The 14,666-nt window shown below is 40.2% G+C and overlaps 2 protein-coding genes across 2 annotated transcripts in view; both read left to right on the plus strand.

Moving 5' to 3' along the window:
• LOC134464143 (gastrula zinc finger protein XlCGF57.1-like) overlaps positions 1-10,547 on the plus strand; it is a 38,698-nt gene extending 28,151 nt beyond the window's left edge. Inside the window, exon 4 of the mRNA XM_063217603.1 lies at positions 8,766-10,547. Within this exon, the coding sequence (XP_063073673.1) occupies positions 8,766-10,108 (1,343 nt within the window). The 3' untranslated portion in view covers positions 10,109-10,547. The remainder of the gene's footprint in view (positions 1-8,765) is intronic.
• LOC134464325 (zinc finger protein 501-like) overlaps positions 1-14,666 on the plus strand; it is a 419,382-nt gene that overhangs the window by 342,393 nt on the left and 62,323 nt on the right. The window lies entirely within an intron of this gene.

A 14,666-nucleotide genomic window follows, 5' to 3' on the forward strand; every position in this document is an offset into this window, starting at 1 on the left:
TGAACTCATTTTACCTAATGTTTATGTTGAGGATGCTACAGTATGTGTGTGTGTTTTACATTTCAATATGATGAAAAGTATTCTGGTAAAATAGAATTTTATACAGAATAGCAGTCTGTCATTTTAATTAACATTATTTTTTGTATAACAAACAAAAGACATTTAATTTCACTATTTGTGTAGTTCATGTATGAAATTTGCAATTGGATTGAACACATAGGAAATGCAGAGGATAAGGATAGATTGCATTCTCACAGAAAATGCTGGAAGCGGGCTTGCCTTTTGGGGCAGAGATGAAACAAAGTACTATTGAGAAAACAAAGCTAAAAGAAATGTTGGGAAAAAATCCATCCACCCAGTCAGAAGTTATGGGCCAAACAATTCAGCCATCTTGGATTCAGCCATCTTGAAAGTGTTGTAGCTCTGCGTTTTGGGGATATACTAAATGACATACATGGTATTTTAAGTTGGCTAAGGAACACTGCATATGATATAATTTTGAAAATCAACATGGGTCCGAGTGGGATTCGAACTCACAACCTCCATATCTGTAATCCAGGACCTTTGCCATTGATACTGAATGACATACATGGTATTTTCAGTTGGCTAAGGAACACTGCATATGATATAATTTTGAAAATCAACATGGGTTCGAGTGGGATTCGAACTCCCAACCTCCATATCTCTAATCCAGCACCTTTGTCATTGATACTAAATGACATACATGGTATTTTTTAAATTGGATAAGGAACACTGCATATGATATAATTTTGAAAATCAACACGAGTCCGAGTGGGATTCAAGCTCCCAACCTCCATATTGCAGGACTATTACCATTGGGCCAAGCAGCTGCCTATGAAAAGCATTACAGCAAGACAATATTACATTGCATTGAAGAGCTGAACAATAGACTTCTAGAACTACAGAGCAGTATAGAATAGAATGTTGAGAGAAAGTGACAGTTGAGATGGAACCCTATATTGACTGCACCTGTTCTGATTGACTGAATGGCAGTTAGTATGGTGCTCTAAGGCAGAGGGCAGAATCAGAAACAGTTTTTTGTCTTTAGCTTGATGTTGCTAAAAAAAACTAAAAGGAATTGGCACGTGTCCTGCTTACAGATCGGAGTCATACGTGTGATCTCTCTAACAGTCTCTGAATGAAGTTTATAGGTTAAACGGTTCAGTCACAAATGGACCTCTTGTGGGACATGCGCTGACCTCTTGAAAAAGGCACTTCAAGCCTCAATGGGAAAACCCTCTCGTGTAAAAGCCCTGTCGTTTTTACACACCTGCCATTTAAAAAGTAATGGGAGTTGGGAGATAAAACTTTGACAATTTGGAGACATCCCATAGAGCTCGCTAACAATGCGTCAACTAAACTTCTAGGTGAAAGTGTTGATGTTTTATGAACGAAAAAGCCTCCTACACTCTGATCTTTAGAGTGGCGGAACCTTGGTTCATGAAGGTTCTACCATTGTTTTCAATGGGGACCCAAACTTGCACAAAATCGTCAAAAAGCAGAAAAACGACAAGAGACACGGACACGCTATAGCAGAACAAATGATCTCCAAGCCGAGCCGGTCGTTTTAGTGTTTGAACGGTGTCTCTATCTGGAAAGGCCTAGGAGGAGATCCATTTTCTATTTTTACCGCCCTGCACAAGAGAATAAAGCAAGCAAGCAAGCATAAACTTTACTTAGAGATTACTAGAATCTGGCCTTGCTCTGCAAGCCCGCTTAAATATCCAGTCACTGTTATTTGCTGCAACAATAGAGGTCAGACGAAATATGAACAGTACAATAGTAAAGTGCATTGCAAATACTGAAGTCATCTGTGCGTTACTGGCAGTTATTACGTTATGGGCATCGTTATTACATTATCAAAGCTTTTTTTTAGTGTAAGGCCCATAACGTAATAACATGCCCATAACGTAATAACTTATTACGTTATGGGCAGAACGTTATTACGTTATGGGTGAGGAATTTTTATTACGTTATGGGCAAGTTATTACGTTATGGGTTTTATTACGCCCAAATTATTACGTTATGGGCAGTTATTACGTTATGGGCAGTTATTACGTTTTGGGTTCTTACACACCTTCTTAGGATGGAATTGAGGGTTAAGTCAGAAATACTGAAATAATGAGCTGAACAAGTATAAAATCACCTATTTGGTATCAGAGATTTTAGGTTTTAGTGTACACTGACTTGGCTATTCATTTTAGGTGTAGTAAACCCAATTTTTTTCCAAGGTAACAGGGCTTCTAAGGTACACCTGCATGTCACACAGGAATGAGTTTTTAAAATTCATTATAAAAATAATGGGACAAAACACCATCCCAAATTTTAGATATGTTATGAATAATAATATTATCTTTCAGAGACGCCAAACAGCAAGTTCACAACTGGTGTCATAGATTGGGAATATTGCTCCAAATAATGGTATAAATTAGTTTTTGCCCATTTTTGGACCTCTGCATTTCAACAACCATTGAAACCTTATATTAAATATGATGTAATGTGAAAGTCATGGAACATATCTGACCATGTACCAAGGATGAACCTTGAATGTTGATATTTGAGGTTTTTATGGACATCTGAAAACCCTTGCAATTTTAATTTCAAAGAAAAGTAGAGGGCCAGCATTAAGGTGTAATTTGACATACAGTGCTGCAAATTGTAATGTATGCTTGTCAGGTCTATGACTCTTAGCCCTGAAAAAATAATGGACCCACCACAAATAGTTTTGGAGATAATTAAGTCTGAATATGGTCACTCAGGCAGTGACACCAAATCAGGGGGAGGGGGTGTCCTTATTTACAGATTTTTTGTGGAAAAAGTATGCACAGCTGAAATCTGCAATGGTGGATATGTTCTATTGGATGTTTAAGCCATCACATATATTTTTTTCAAGCAAATCCGAGGGGTCGAGTGGGGACCATTTCCTGATTCCAGCTGGAATGACCCTCCTGAAATCATTGATATTGAAAGGGATTCCTGCACCCCTGCACAAGGACTCTCGGGTGATCATGTCTGGGCAAAATTTGCATTTGATTATTTAGTCTTTACATTAAATGTTATAGAAATCATGTTGCTCTCTTTTTGCATTTTGCCCATGTTCAGGGTGGAAATTAAAAACAAAAACATCACATAAGACAAGTCTCATTGGGATTTTTAAAAAGAAGACTTCTTGGAGAATGAAGAAAAAAATAAAATAAAAATCTGTGGACAATCCCACAAGGTGTTCTGGTGCTCTGAAAATGACACCCAAAATGATTTGTCAGACTTGTGAGGTCTTCTGGTCAAACACTGATGGGGTTTCCTTTCTATTTATAGATTTTTATGGGAGTGTTTCTACTTGTATCTACAAGGGGACAAATCAAGAGGCTATGTTGGGCACAAATATGTCTTCTGAAGGCCTAAACAGAGCACAGCCAAAAACTCCAGTACAATTTGTATCGTCTTTGAGGGAATGCTATGACGATGCAGGATCATACAGACCAAAACTGACAGTTTAGCAACAAACTATTCCTATCTATGTACCAGCATGCCAAATTTGAGCTTCCTACATGGTTTAGTTATTGAGCTAGGGGCTTGTGAACTTTGACAAAAAAAAGAGTGTGAACAAAATGGGCACCCCCCTCCCCCAGTAAAATTGGCTGTAACACGGAGAGTATACATCTTACATTCAAATAAATGTACAGTGTTTCTCTTAAGTACCATGGGTACACTTGGTAATATTTTCAGAATTTTTTGAGACCTAAGTGCGTGGGCACTTGTTGATTTGGCGTGGAATGACCCATTATTTTTGGTCCAGCACCTGTTCTTCTGATGAGCGCACATTCTCTGACTTTTTACATTATTCTGATTTCTCATGTAGAACATGTTTCAGCGAGAGACAGCGTCAGCATGACATGGGTTAGATTTAAGATGGGTCATTCCATGTCAATTCACACGCCTTCCCCACATGACCCTCTCCGATTTACCCGATATCTCACATACAGGTACCTTTTGATGTCAATTGAAAGAATACCAAATATTAGCACCCTACGTCCAACGGTTGCAGAGATGAAGCCCTCCAAAGTTGGGGTGCCATGCCCACTTTTCAAGCATGTGAATTGCATATAAAATTTACAAGCAGATTTTGACACCCCTGGTTTTAGTTTGAAGGAAGATACAGGCCTAAAAATCACCATGGCCCCTCTATATGAACCTGTCTATCAGATGATGTACTTACAAATAGCATGCCTTGATTATTTTTGGCTATATTAAGCCTTAAAAATCGAATTAGTGAAAACAGTGATGAAGTGTCCTGCCATTTTGGGGTTACAGATCTTGGAAACTATATATGTTTTGGGAATTATAATTGATTTTCCATCATATTTGGGAGCTGTACAGTGTATTCCAAAAAAAATAGGGCGCTCAGACTTTTAATGATGGAATAGGAGGGACTCAAAAACAGCTTTTGGACAAAATTACCTTACGGTACCCTCTACTTCAGGCCTCAAATTAACCATGTGGGCACTTGATGACTGGAACGCCCTTTTAACCCCATGTACAGTAGCACTGTATCAAACATTCAAGCTTGGAAAAACTTTGTTTTTCAAAGTTCTTCATATTAATCTTGGCCTTCAAAGTATACGTTTTTGTCTATGTCTTATCACAGTGTCTGTTTTGTCTGCTGCCATCTGCTGGTCAAAGAACATAACAACAGCGCAATGTAAGAAAACAAAAGGGGCTGAAAATCTTGCCCATAATTTACCAATAAAGTAGCCTAGAAATCTAGACGCCCCTAGGGGTTAAGCTCGCTAGGCTACCAATAAAGCACTTTAATTCTACAGTATATTGATATATATTAATTATGATTTTAACAAGCATTATTCAGAATGCTCAATCATGATTACATTTCTACCAGGACACACCCACCCCCATGTCTGGTAGAAATGTAGTGCAGGGTTGAGGCCATCTTGGGACTGGCATCATGATTGAGCATTAAGCAGTCACACTTAGGACATTATTTAAATTAGAAATATTCATCATGCTTGTTAAAATCATAATTAATATATAGCAATATATTGTATAATTACAGTGCTTTATTGGTAAATTATGGCCAAGATTTCCCAGACCCTTTTGTCTTCTTACATTACGCTGTTGTTACTTTTTTAGACCAGCAGATGGCAGCAGACAAAAAAGACACTGTGATAAGATATAGAGAAAAACATATACTTTGAAGGCCAAGATTAATATGAAGAACTTTGAAAAACAAAGTTTTTCCAAGCTTGAATGTTTGATACAGTGCTACTGTACATGGGGTTAAAAGGGCATTCCAGTCATCAAGTGCCCACATGGTTAATTTGAGACCTGAAGTAGAGGGCACCGTAAGGTCATTTAGTCTCAAAGCTGTTTTTGAGTCCCTCCTATTTTTTCTTTTAAAGTCTGAGCGCCCTATATTTTTTGGAATACACTGTACAGTTTCCAAATATGATGGAAAATCAATTATAACTCCCAAAGCATACATAGTGTCCAAGTTCTGGAACCCCAAAATGGCAAGACTCTTCATCACGCCTTTCACAAATTCAGTTTTTAAGGCTTAATATAGCCAAAAATAATCAAGGCATACCATTTGTAAGTACATCATCTGGTAGACGGGGTCATCTTGAGGGGCCATGGTGATTTTTAGGCCTGTATCTTCCTTGAAACTAAAACCAGAGGTGTCAAAATCTGCTTGTAAATTTTGTATGCAATTCAGAGGCTTGAAAAGTGGGCATGGCACCCCAACTTTGGAGGGCTTCATCTCTGCAACCGTTGGACGTAGGGTGCTAATATTTGGTATTCTTTCAATTGACATCAAAAGGTACCTGTATGTGAGATATCGGGTAAATCGGAGACGGTCATGTGGGGAGATTCTAGAGAATCATGTGAATTGACATGGAATGACCCAGATTCTAGATCGTAGTTTTCGATAACTTCTAAACTTTATGGAGACAGATTTCAACTGCTGAATGAGGCTTGTGGTCGGCTATGATTTTTTACATCTTCGTCATCCCTAATTCTTTCTCTGAACGTTGGTAATAGAAATGGCGATTTAAATCTTCTGGATTATGTATCTCTGTAAAAAAAAAAAGAAAGTGGGAGGGGTTAAGATCTGTGTACACCAAGGGCGACCTACGCTACCTGAGCAACGGAAGTCGTTATTTCTCTATGGAGGGTCAGCGGGTAAAGCAAGCAAAGCAAATCCGCCAGAAGCAAAGTGACCTGTGTGACGAGAGTGAATTTCAGCTATTAAAGTCTATTAATAATTATATACTATTAAACTATTATACTATTACTATATTATTACTATTATATATACATACTATTAAAGTCGAGCTAATATTATCAGGGCGTCTGCGGGGTCTTAAAAAGTCTAAAAAAGTCTAGAATTACACATTTTCCATTTTAGGCCTAAAATATTGGGATATTTTGCAGTGTAAGTCTAAAATTGAGTTTGAGTAATTTAAGACCTACGTTTCAATGCAAAATATCGACAAAGGATTAATGTTTTATTTGTTTTGTTACGCTTTGTTTTTACGTCCTTTTCCGCGCCGCTCTGAGTGTGCTTGCGTGCGCGCGTATATATAGTCAATTGACTGCAATCTGGCTTTATTGAATTTTGAAAATTGAATTTGTGAAAACCGTGATGAAATGTCTTGACATTTTGGGGTTCCAGATCTTGGAAACTATGTATGTTTTGGGAATTATAATTGATTTTCCATCATATTTGGGAACTGTACAGATGTATTCCCCAAACCATAGGGCACTCAGACTTTTAATGATGGAATAGGAGGGACTCAAAAACAGCTTTTGGACAAAATGACCTTATGGCACCCTCTACTTCAGGCCTCAAATTAACCATGTGGGCACTTGATGACTGGAACGCCCTTTTAACCCCATGTACAGTAGCACTGTATCAAACATTCAAGTTCTTCATATTAATCTTGGCCTTCAAATAATATGTTTTTGTCTACGTCTTATCAGTGTGTCTGTTTTGTCTGCTGCCAATTGGAAGCCAATTGGAGCCAATTGGAGCCAATTTGGAGCCAATTTTGGTCCCCTAGGGGAAATTCTTTCTCTGCACTTTATCCCATTTGGACTAGTGAATCACATTGAAGTACACACAGTCCGTAGCAGTGGGCTGCCTGCTGAGCGGCGCCCGGGGAGCAGTGTGGGGGTTAAGTGCCTTGCTCAAGGGCACTTCAGCCGTGGTCCGGTCGGGCATTGAACCGGGAACCCTTGGGTTGCCAACCCAGTGCTCTAACCACTGAGCCACGACTGCCATCTGCTGGTCAAAGAACGTAACAACAGTGCAATGTAAGAAAACAAAAGGGGCTGAAAAATCTTGCCCATAATTTACCAATAAAGTAGCCTAGAAATCTAGACGCCCCTAGGGGTTAAGCTCGCTAGGCTACCAATAAAGGACTTTAATTCTACAGTATATTGCTATATATTAATTATGATTTTAACAAGCATTATGCAGAATGCTCAATCATGATTACATTTCTACCAGGACACACCCACCCCCATGTCTGGTTGAAATGTAGTGCAGGGTTGAGGCCATCTTGGGACTGGCATCATGATTGAGCATTAAGCAGTCACACTTGGGAAATTATTTTAACTAGAAATATTCATCGTGCTTGTTTAAATCATAATTAATATATAGCAACATACTGTATAATTACAGTGCTTTATTGGTAAATTATGGGCAAGATTTCCCAGCCCCTTTTGTTTTTTAACATTACGCTGTTGTTACTTTTTTAGACCAGCAGATGGCAGCAGACAAAACAGACACTGTGATAAGATATAGGGAAAAACATATACTTTGAAGGCCAAGATTAATATGAAGAACTTTGAAAAACAAAGTTTTTCCAAGCTTGAATGATTGATACACTGCTACTGTACATGGGGTTAAAAGAGCGTTCCAGTCATCAAGTGCCCACATGGTTCATTTGAGGCCTGAAGTAGAGTGTACCGTAAGGTCATTTTGTCTCAAAGCTGTTTTTGAGTCCCTCCTATTTTATCTTTTAAAGTCTGAGCGCCCTAAATATTTTGGAATACACTGTACAGTTCCCAAATATGATGGAAAATCAATTATAACTCCCGAAGCATACATAGTGTCCAAGTTCTGGAACCCCAAAATGGCAAGACTCTTCATCACGCTTTTCACAAATTCAGTTTTTATGGCTTAATATAGCCAAAAATAATCAAGGCATGCCATTTGTAAGTACATCATCTGGTAGACGGGGTCATATTGAGGGGCCATGGTGATTTTTAGGCCTGTATCTTCCTTGAAACTAAAACCAGAGGTGTCAAAATATGCTTGTAAATTTTGTATGCAATTCACAGGCTTGAAAAGTGGGCATGGCACCCCAACTTTGGAGGGCTTCATCTCTGCAACCGTTGGACGTAGGGTGCTAATACTTGGTATTCTTTCAATTGACATCAAAAGGTACCTGTATGTGAGATATCGGGTAAATCGGAGAGGGTCATGTGGGGAGATTCTAGGGAATCATGTGAATTGACATGGAATGACCCGTAGGTCGTTTCTGGTGTACATGCGGCTTCAATCTTCACACACTGTTGTGACAGTCTTGTCGTCGATTTCATATTAACACTTATTTCCATTCTACTCTACATAGGACATCAGCTACGCAAAGAACAGAAAGTGGCAGGGATAAATCTTTACACACCGTTGTGACTAATATCAATTTCCATTTAACTCTTCACAGGGCACCTGCTACTCTGCAGTTCCAGCGGAGCGGAGTTTAGTGGAAAAACACATTCGGCTGCCTTCACTACAGAGAGGCCGTACCCTTGCAGCCAGTGTGACAAGAGCTTCAAGACAAAACAACAACTCCAAAAACACCAGCCTGTTCACACAGGAGAGAAACCATTTTTATGCACTGACTGTGGGAAAAGTTTCTCACGGGTTTCTTGCCTTCAGCTCCATCAGCGCATTCACACTGGAGAAAAGCCGTACGTTTGCAGTCAGTGTGACGAGAGCTTCAAGAGAAAAGATGAGCTCCAAATCCACCATCGTGTTCACACAGGGGAGAACCCATTTTCTTGCACTGACTGTGGAAAGATTTTCTCACATTTTTATAAGCTCGACCGACATCGTCGCAGTCACACTGGAGAGAAACCTTTTACATGCACAGACTGCGGACAGAGTTTTGCAACTTCTTCTAACTTTCATAGCCATCGCCGCATTCACACTGGAGAGAAGTCATACGCTTGCAGTAAGTGTGACAAGAGCTTTAGGACAAAAGCACATCTCCAAATCCATCAGCGTATTCACACAGGGGAGAAATCATTTTCATGCACTGACTGCGGACAGAGTTTTGCACACTCCACTAGCCTCCACATACATCGCCTCATTCATACTGGAGAGAGGCCGTATGCTTGCAGTCAGTGTGATAAGAGCTTCAAGATGAAAACAGATCTCCAAAAACACCAGCGTGTTCACACAGGGGAGAAACCATATTCATGCTCCGACTGTGGCAAGAGCTTTGCACGGTATAATAACCTCCACACACATCGCTTCAATCACACAGGAGAGAGGCCGTACGCTTGTAGCCAGTGTGACAAGACCTTCAAGACAAAACAACAACTCCAAAAACACCAGCCTGTTCACACAGGGGAGAAACCATATGTATGCACCGACTGTGGGAAAAGTTTCTCACGGGTTTCTTGCCTTCAGCTCCATCAACGCATTCACACTGGAGAAAAGCCGTACGCTTGCAGTCAGTGTGACAAGAGCTTTAAGAGAAAGGATGAGCTCAAAACCCACCAACATGTTCACACAGGGGTGAAACCATTTTCATGCACCGACTGTGGAAAGAGCTTTACAAGTTCTTCTAACCTTCACACACATCGTCGTATTCACAGTGAAGAGAGGCCACATGTTTGCAGTCAGTGTGACATGAGCTTTAGGACAAAAGCAGAGCTCAGAATCCACCAGTGTGTTCACACAGGCGAGGGGCCGTTTTCATGCTCAGACTGTGGGAAGAGCTTCTTGTGGTCCTCTAACCTCTACAGACATCGCCGCATTCACACCGCAGAGAAGCCATAGCCTTGCAACCAGCGCTCCAAATCCACCAGTGCATTCACACCGCAGAGAAGCCCTAGCCTTGCAACCAGTCCTCCAAATCCACCAGTGCATTCACACCGCAGAGAAGCCCTAGCCTTGCAACCAGTCCTCCAAATCCACCAGTGCATTCACACCGCCGAGAAGCCGCAGGAAAAATTGTCCACAAAAAATCCTATAAATGCACGCCTACCAATAAGAGTTGAGGCTATAATAGCTGCAAAAATGTGGACCAACATCATATTGAACCGTATGGCAGTGGTTCTTAATTTGGGATGCGGATAGATTGATATATCAAGCGAGAATCATTGTAATGGATCACTTACATAATTTTTTAGTGTGTATACACATGCTTTGGTTGGGGGTGTGCGCGGCTTGTCCTCAAACTTCACCACTTCAACTGTTCTTAAGTTGACAGTTAAAGGTATTAAGGCCCATTTATACCCTATGGAACCGGGGGAAATTTGTCTTTCCGGGCCAACCGTTACTCCCGGAGTTGCATTCATACCTCCGTCCGTAAAATTGATGTTACGTAATAAATCCTCTAGAGGGCAGAGTCGGTTGGCTATGAATGGACAGTTGCTGTGGCAGATTTGTGTTCGTTATACAAATTATTTAGCCCAAATAAAATAGCCAGACCTAGGATTCACGGAGATAACACACTGAAACAACTTTAAGATTTGTGTAATGATGTATAAACAAATCCAGGAGGCTTCGTGCTGCCTTTAGGTTTGTTGTTGGGAAAACGAACGTCCTCCGAGCCCAAATGTAAACAAATGAGGCATTTTTAGCTTGGCTAGCATGGTAGTGGAAATATAGCCTACCCTTTCACAAACTCACAGGTTATTTCATTTACTATTTGTGTCGTTTTTAGATGTGAAATGCTTCTCTTCTTCGTTGAGTTTTGTAAATTGGTGTCTTTTTCACTATACTGCCACCCACGGTTTCCTCTGGTATTGCTCCGTTTCACCCGTAGTCACCGGATTGCTAAGCACTCGACCAACGGACAAACTGACGGATGAAACGACCCCCGGAACCGGGTGAAAGCGTCCGTTTCCGTAATTACCGTAGGGTATAAATGGGCCTTTAGCCACCATGGCTATGGGGCAGCCGTGGCTCAATGGTTTGAGCGCTGGCCTTTAGATCAGAAGGTCGCCGGTTCAAATCCCACCCTTACTAGAACCTTTATCCATGGCTGAAGTGCCCATGTGCAAGGCACCTATCCCCACATTGCCCCAGGGCCTGTAACCAATACCCTGTATCTAAATAACTGCAAGTGGCTTTGGGTAAAAAGTGTCAGCTAAGTGTAATGTAATGTAATATCTACACACGGGCGGAAATATATACAGTGAGTCCAATAAGTATTTGATCCCTTGCTGATTTTGTTGGTTTGCCCACTAACAAAGACATGATCAGTCAATAGATGTAATGATAATAGGTATTCCAATATGGAGAGACAGAATATCAAAAAGAAAATCCAGAAAATAACTGTGGAGAATATATATTAATTTATTTCTATTTCATTGAGCAAAATAAGTATTTGAACCCCTGCCAACTGATAACAGTTCTGGTCCCACAGACCAGATAGGCACTTCCTATCAACTTGTCATCAAAATTATAGACACTGTCACAGACTGAGCTGTGACGCTCACGCAACCAATAGCGTCCAGGCAGCAATTAAGCTGGCTTTTTCAACCATGCTGCACTGACGCTGACTGTGTTTTACTCCATTCATCTGTATGTACTGTTTTCATGTCCCAGATTCATTGTGTAGTCATTAACCACCTTCATTTGCCATAACTTTTACCCGTCATTGTTCCTAAGAGTGCAGGGAGGCCTACCAGCATTTCTTGTGTTTCAATGTGTCCATTTTACAGCGTTTCAAAACGCACATTTCATACCGTTTCACATTTCTCATGTTTCATCTGTTTAGCAGTGGCGGCTGGTAGTCTGTCAAACAGGGGAGGCTGTTCAATTACAATATGTCCAGAACGCAAAGGGGGGGGAGGGATTTTGACACACATCTTACATTGGTCCTGAGCCACATATGGCCTCACACACTAAAGGACTCTTGTTGAAACAAATTTGTTAATCATTAATCATTATCCCCCTTGTAGCCTATTCATAGGGAAATGTTTTTATTATTATTATTATTATCATTAGGCCTACCTCCGCCACATAATGATGTGATTTAGTTTGCCTTCGTTGTCTTTGTTCATTACTGGGTGCACGGCTTAACTTACCACTAGAGGTCGCAAAATCTTTAATTATTTACCAGACATTGCCAACACAGTAGGAAACAAGGACTCGCCACTCACGGGACTTGGCAGTTAACCAGTTGATAAGACACCACAAAAGATCAAAAGAAACGGTTGTTCTTCCCTACCTTTTTCACCAAGTAAATATTAGGCAGTGCTCTGCTCTGCTCCTTGATATTCATTTTCTCCTCATAAGGACGACTGGAATTCGCCAGAATTTAATCCACAATGCTTGGCATTTTGCATAGCTCTCTAGCTTTCTTGCAAGCTAGCCCTAACGAAAAGTAGGCAACTTCAACTTTTGAATTGGGAGATTAAAAAGGATAAGGACATGCCACTATTAAGACTTAATTCGCAACACCAGTGTCACTAGGTTTACAAGAATATGTACACAAAACTGGAGTACACCGCAATGAATAGCTTCCCCACTGGTTACCACGACGAAACTTCTCAGTCAAATTAATAACATATCCGCATTTCGAAATGAAATCAACTACTGTAGCCTACTGACACGGGGTTCACCCAATCACAAGTCGGAGCTCCAGTCTCCGGTCCCTCCCCCCTCCTCTCTCTTCTCCATTCACTCCCAGTGAGGCTCAGTCTCAAAATCAAAAAAATTTCACGGCAATAGCCAATGACCGTTTAGCATTTTTCCATTGAAAAATCGTACAATCCCACATGCCATTGAAGTCCATTGAGACTCGACTCGCTTGCATTGTCATGAGCGGGAAAAAAAACTCGTGCGAGCCTCGGGATCTTATAACAGATTGGTTTCATCTCTAAGTTGAGCACATGCATTTTCTATGGAGCTGGGTCTGAAATAGCAATGTTATTAAGTTGTGTAAAGCATTAGTTTACATACTATTCTCCGTGATTTTGTACAGGAGGCGGCGCCTCCCTTGTACTCAAAGAGGAATCGCCTCTGCTGTTTAGTCATCTTTAAAGGTTTAAGAATCACCACTTGAGCAGACTATTTGAAATCAGAGGTTTATTTAGTTAAAAGATTGTAATGCAAACATTTCTGATTCAGTCTAACTCAACTTACCAGCAGTCACTTCCTTGTTTAGAGAACCAGAGGGAATGTTCCACTGTGCATTTATCACGGTGCCCACAGGTCAGCGCAGCAAACCATTTTTAACAGGGGAGTTTTTACCAGGAATATGGAAAATGTATTTTATGATGCTTAGAAAGAGTTTTGGCTGAAGAAAATGATTTTGGTTGATGATGTATTTTGTATGTATTTCTTTGGTTTGTTATTTTGGGCTTCAAGTATTGTTATTGAGTTGATTGATTTATTTTGCTGAATGGTCTTACCTGAGGGGAGGGACTGTTTGTTTGATAATGGCTCAGAGCCTCAGTGTTGGGGGGAGCAGCATAGGAGACAGTTGTGTCTCAGAACTGAATGGAAGTAGTGACTCAGAAGCTGTTATGCTATAGTCTGGCACTCTTGCCATGTTTTGTTTCATGGGACTTTTTGCTCACCTTTGTTTTGCTCATTTTTGAAGCCCTGTAAGTGCACTTTTAAGAAAAATTGAAAAATAAAAAAATAAAAAGAAAAGCTTTTCCATTGGGAAGAAAACTGTCTCTTGTCCACTCCGTCGCCGGTCATCCTGCTACAGACACCTTTTATACTAAGATACACAAAAGATACATTGAATCAGCAGAGTCAGTCCATATTATGAGTGAATCAATAAGACTCCAACCTTACCAACATGGTAAAGACCAGGGACGTGCACAGGAATCTCAAAGGGCAGTTGCTCTAACCCAAAAAAAAACAAAACAAAAAAAAACAAACCCATCAACACTGAGCGGCCTTCAGAAATGTTTAGGAAACTGCACCATGGGTATTATTATTTTTAGTAGTAGTAGTAGAAGTAGTATATTATTGTCATAATTATTAATATTATTTTATTGTATAGTATCTTGAATGCGTACCATATGATATAACATGCTAGTTTTTAAACATGTAGGCCTACCTATTAATCATATCAGAGATGATCAGCCTTATGCCCACCTGCCCTAAATGTCTCCTGATCCACATTTCCTCATGTGTGGTATGTGGCTGCCCCTAAATTAAATGAAATTATGAGAAAAAGCCTTGATAGTTTTTAAACCTGTATCAGTCACAGAGATGATCAGTCTTATGCCTACCTGCCCTATGTGCAGAGGTCTGTGGCTCTGAGTCATCCTCATCTTAAATGAAATGAAATGATGAGTAAATTAATAGGCTAAATATGAGGATGCTTAATCAATTAACCCACTGTCATCTTTATAATCCTTGTAGC

This window comes from Engraulis encrasicolus, chromosome 15 (assembly GCF_034702125.1).
Source record: "Engraulis encrasicolus isolate BLACKSEA-1 chromosome 15, IST_EnEncr_1.0, whole genome shotgun sequence".
NCBI lineage: Eukaryota > Metazoa > Chordata > Actinopteri > Clupeiformes > Engraulidae > Engraulis > Engraulis encrasicolus.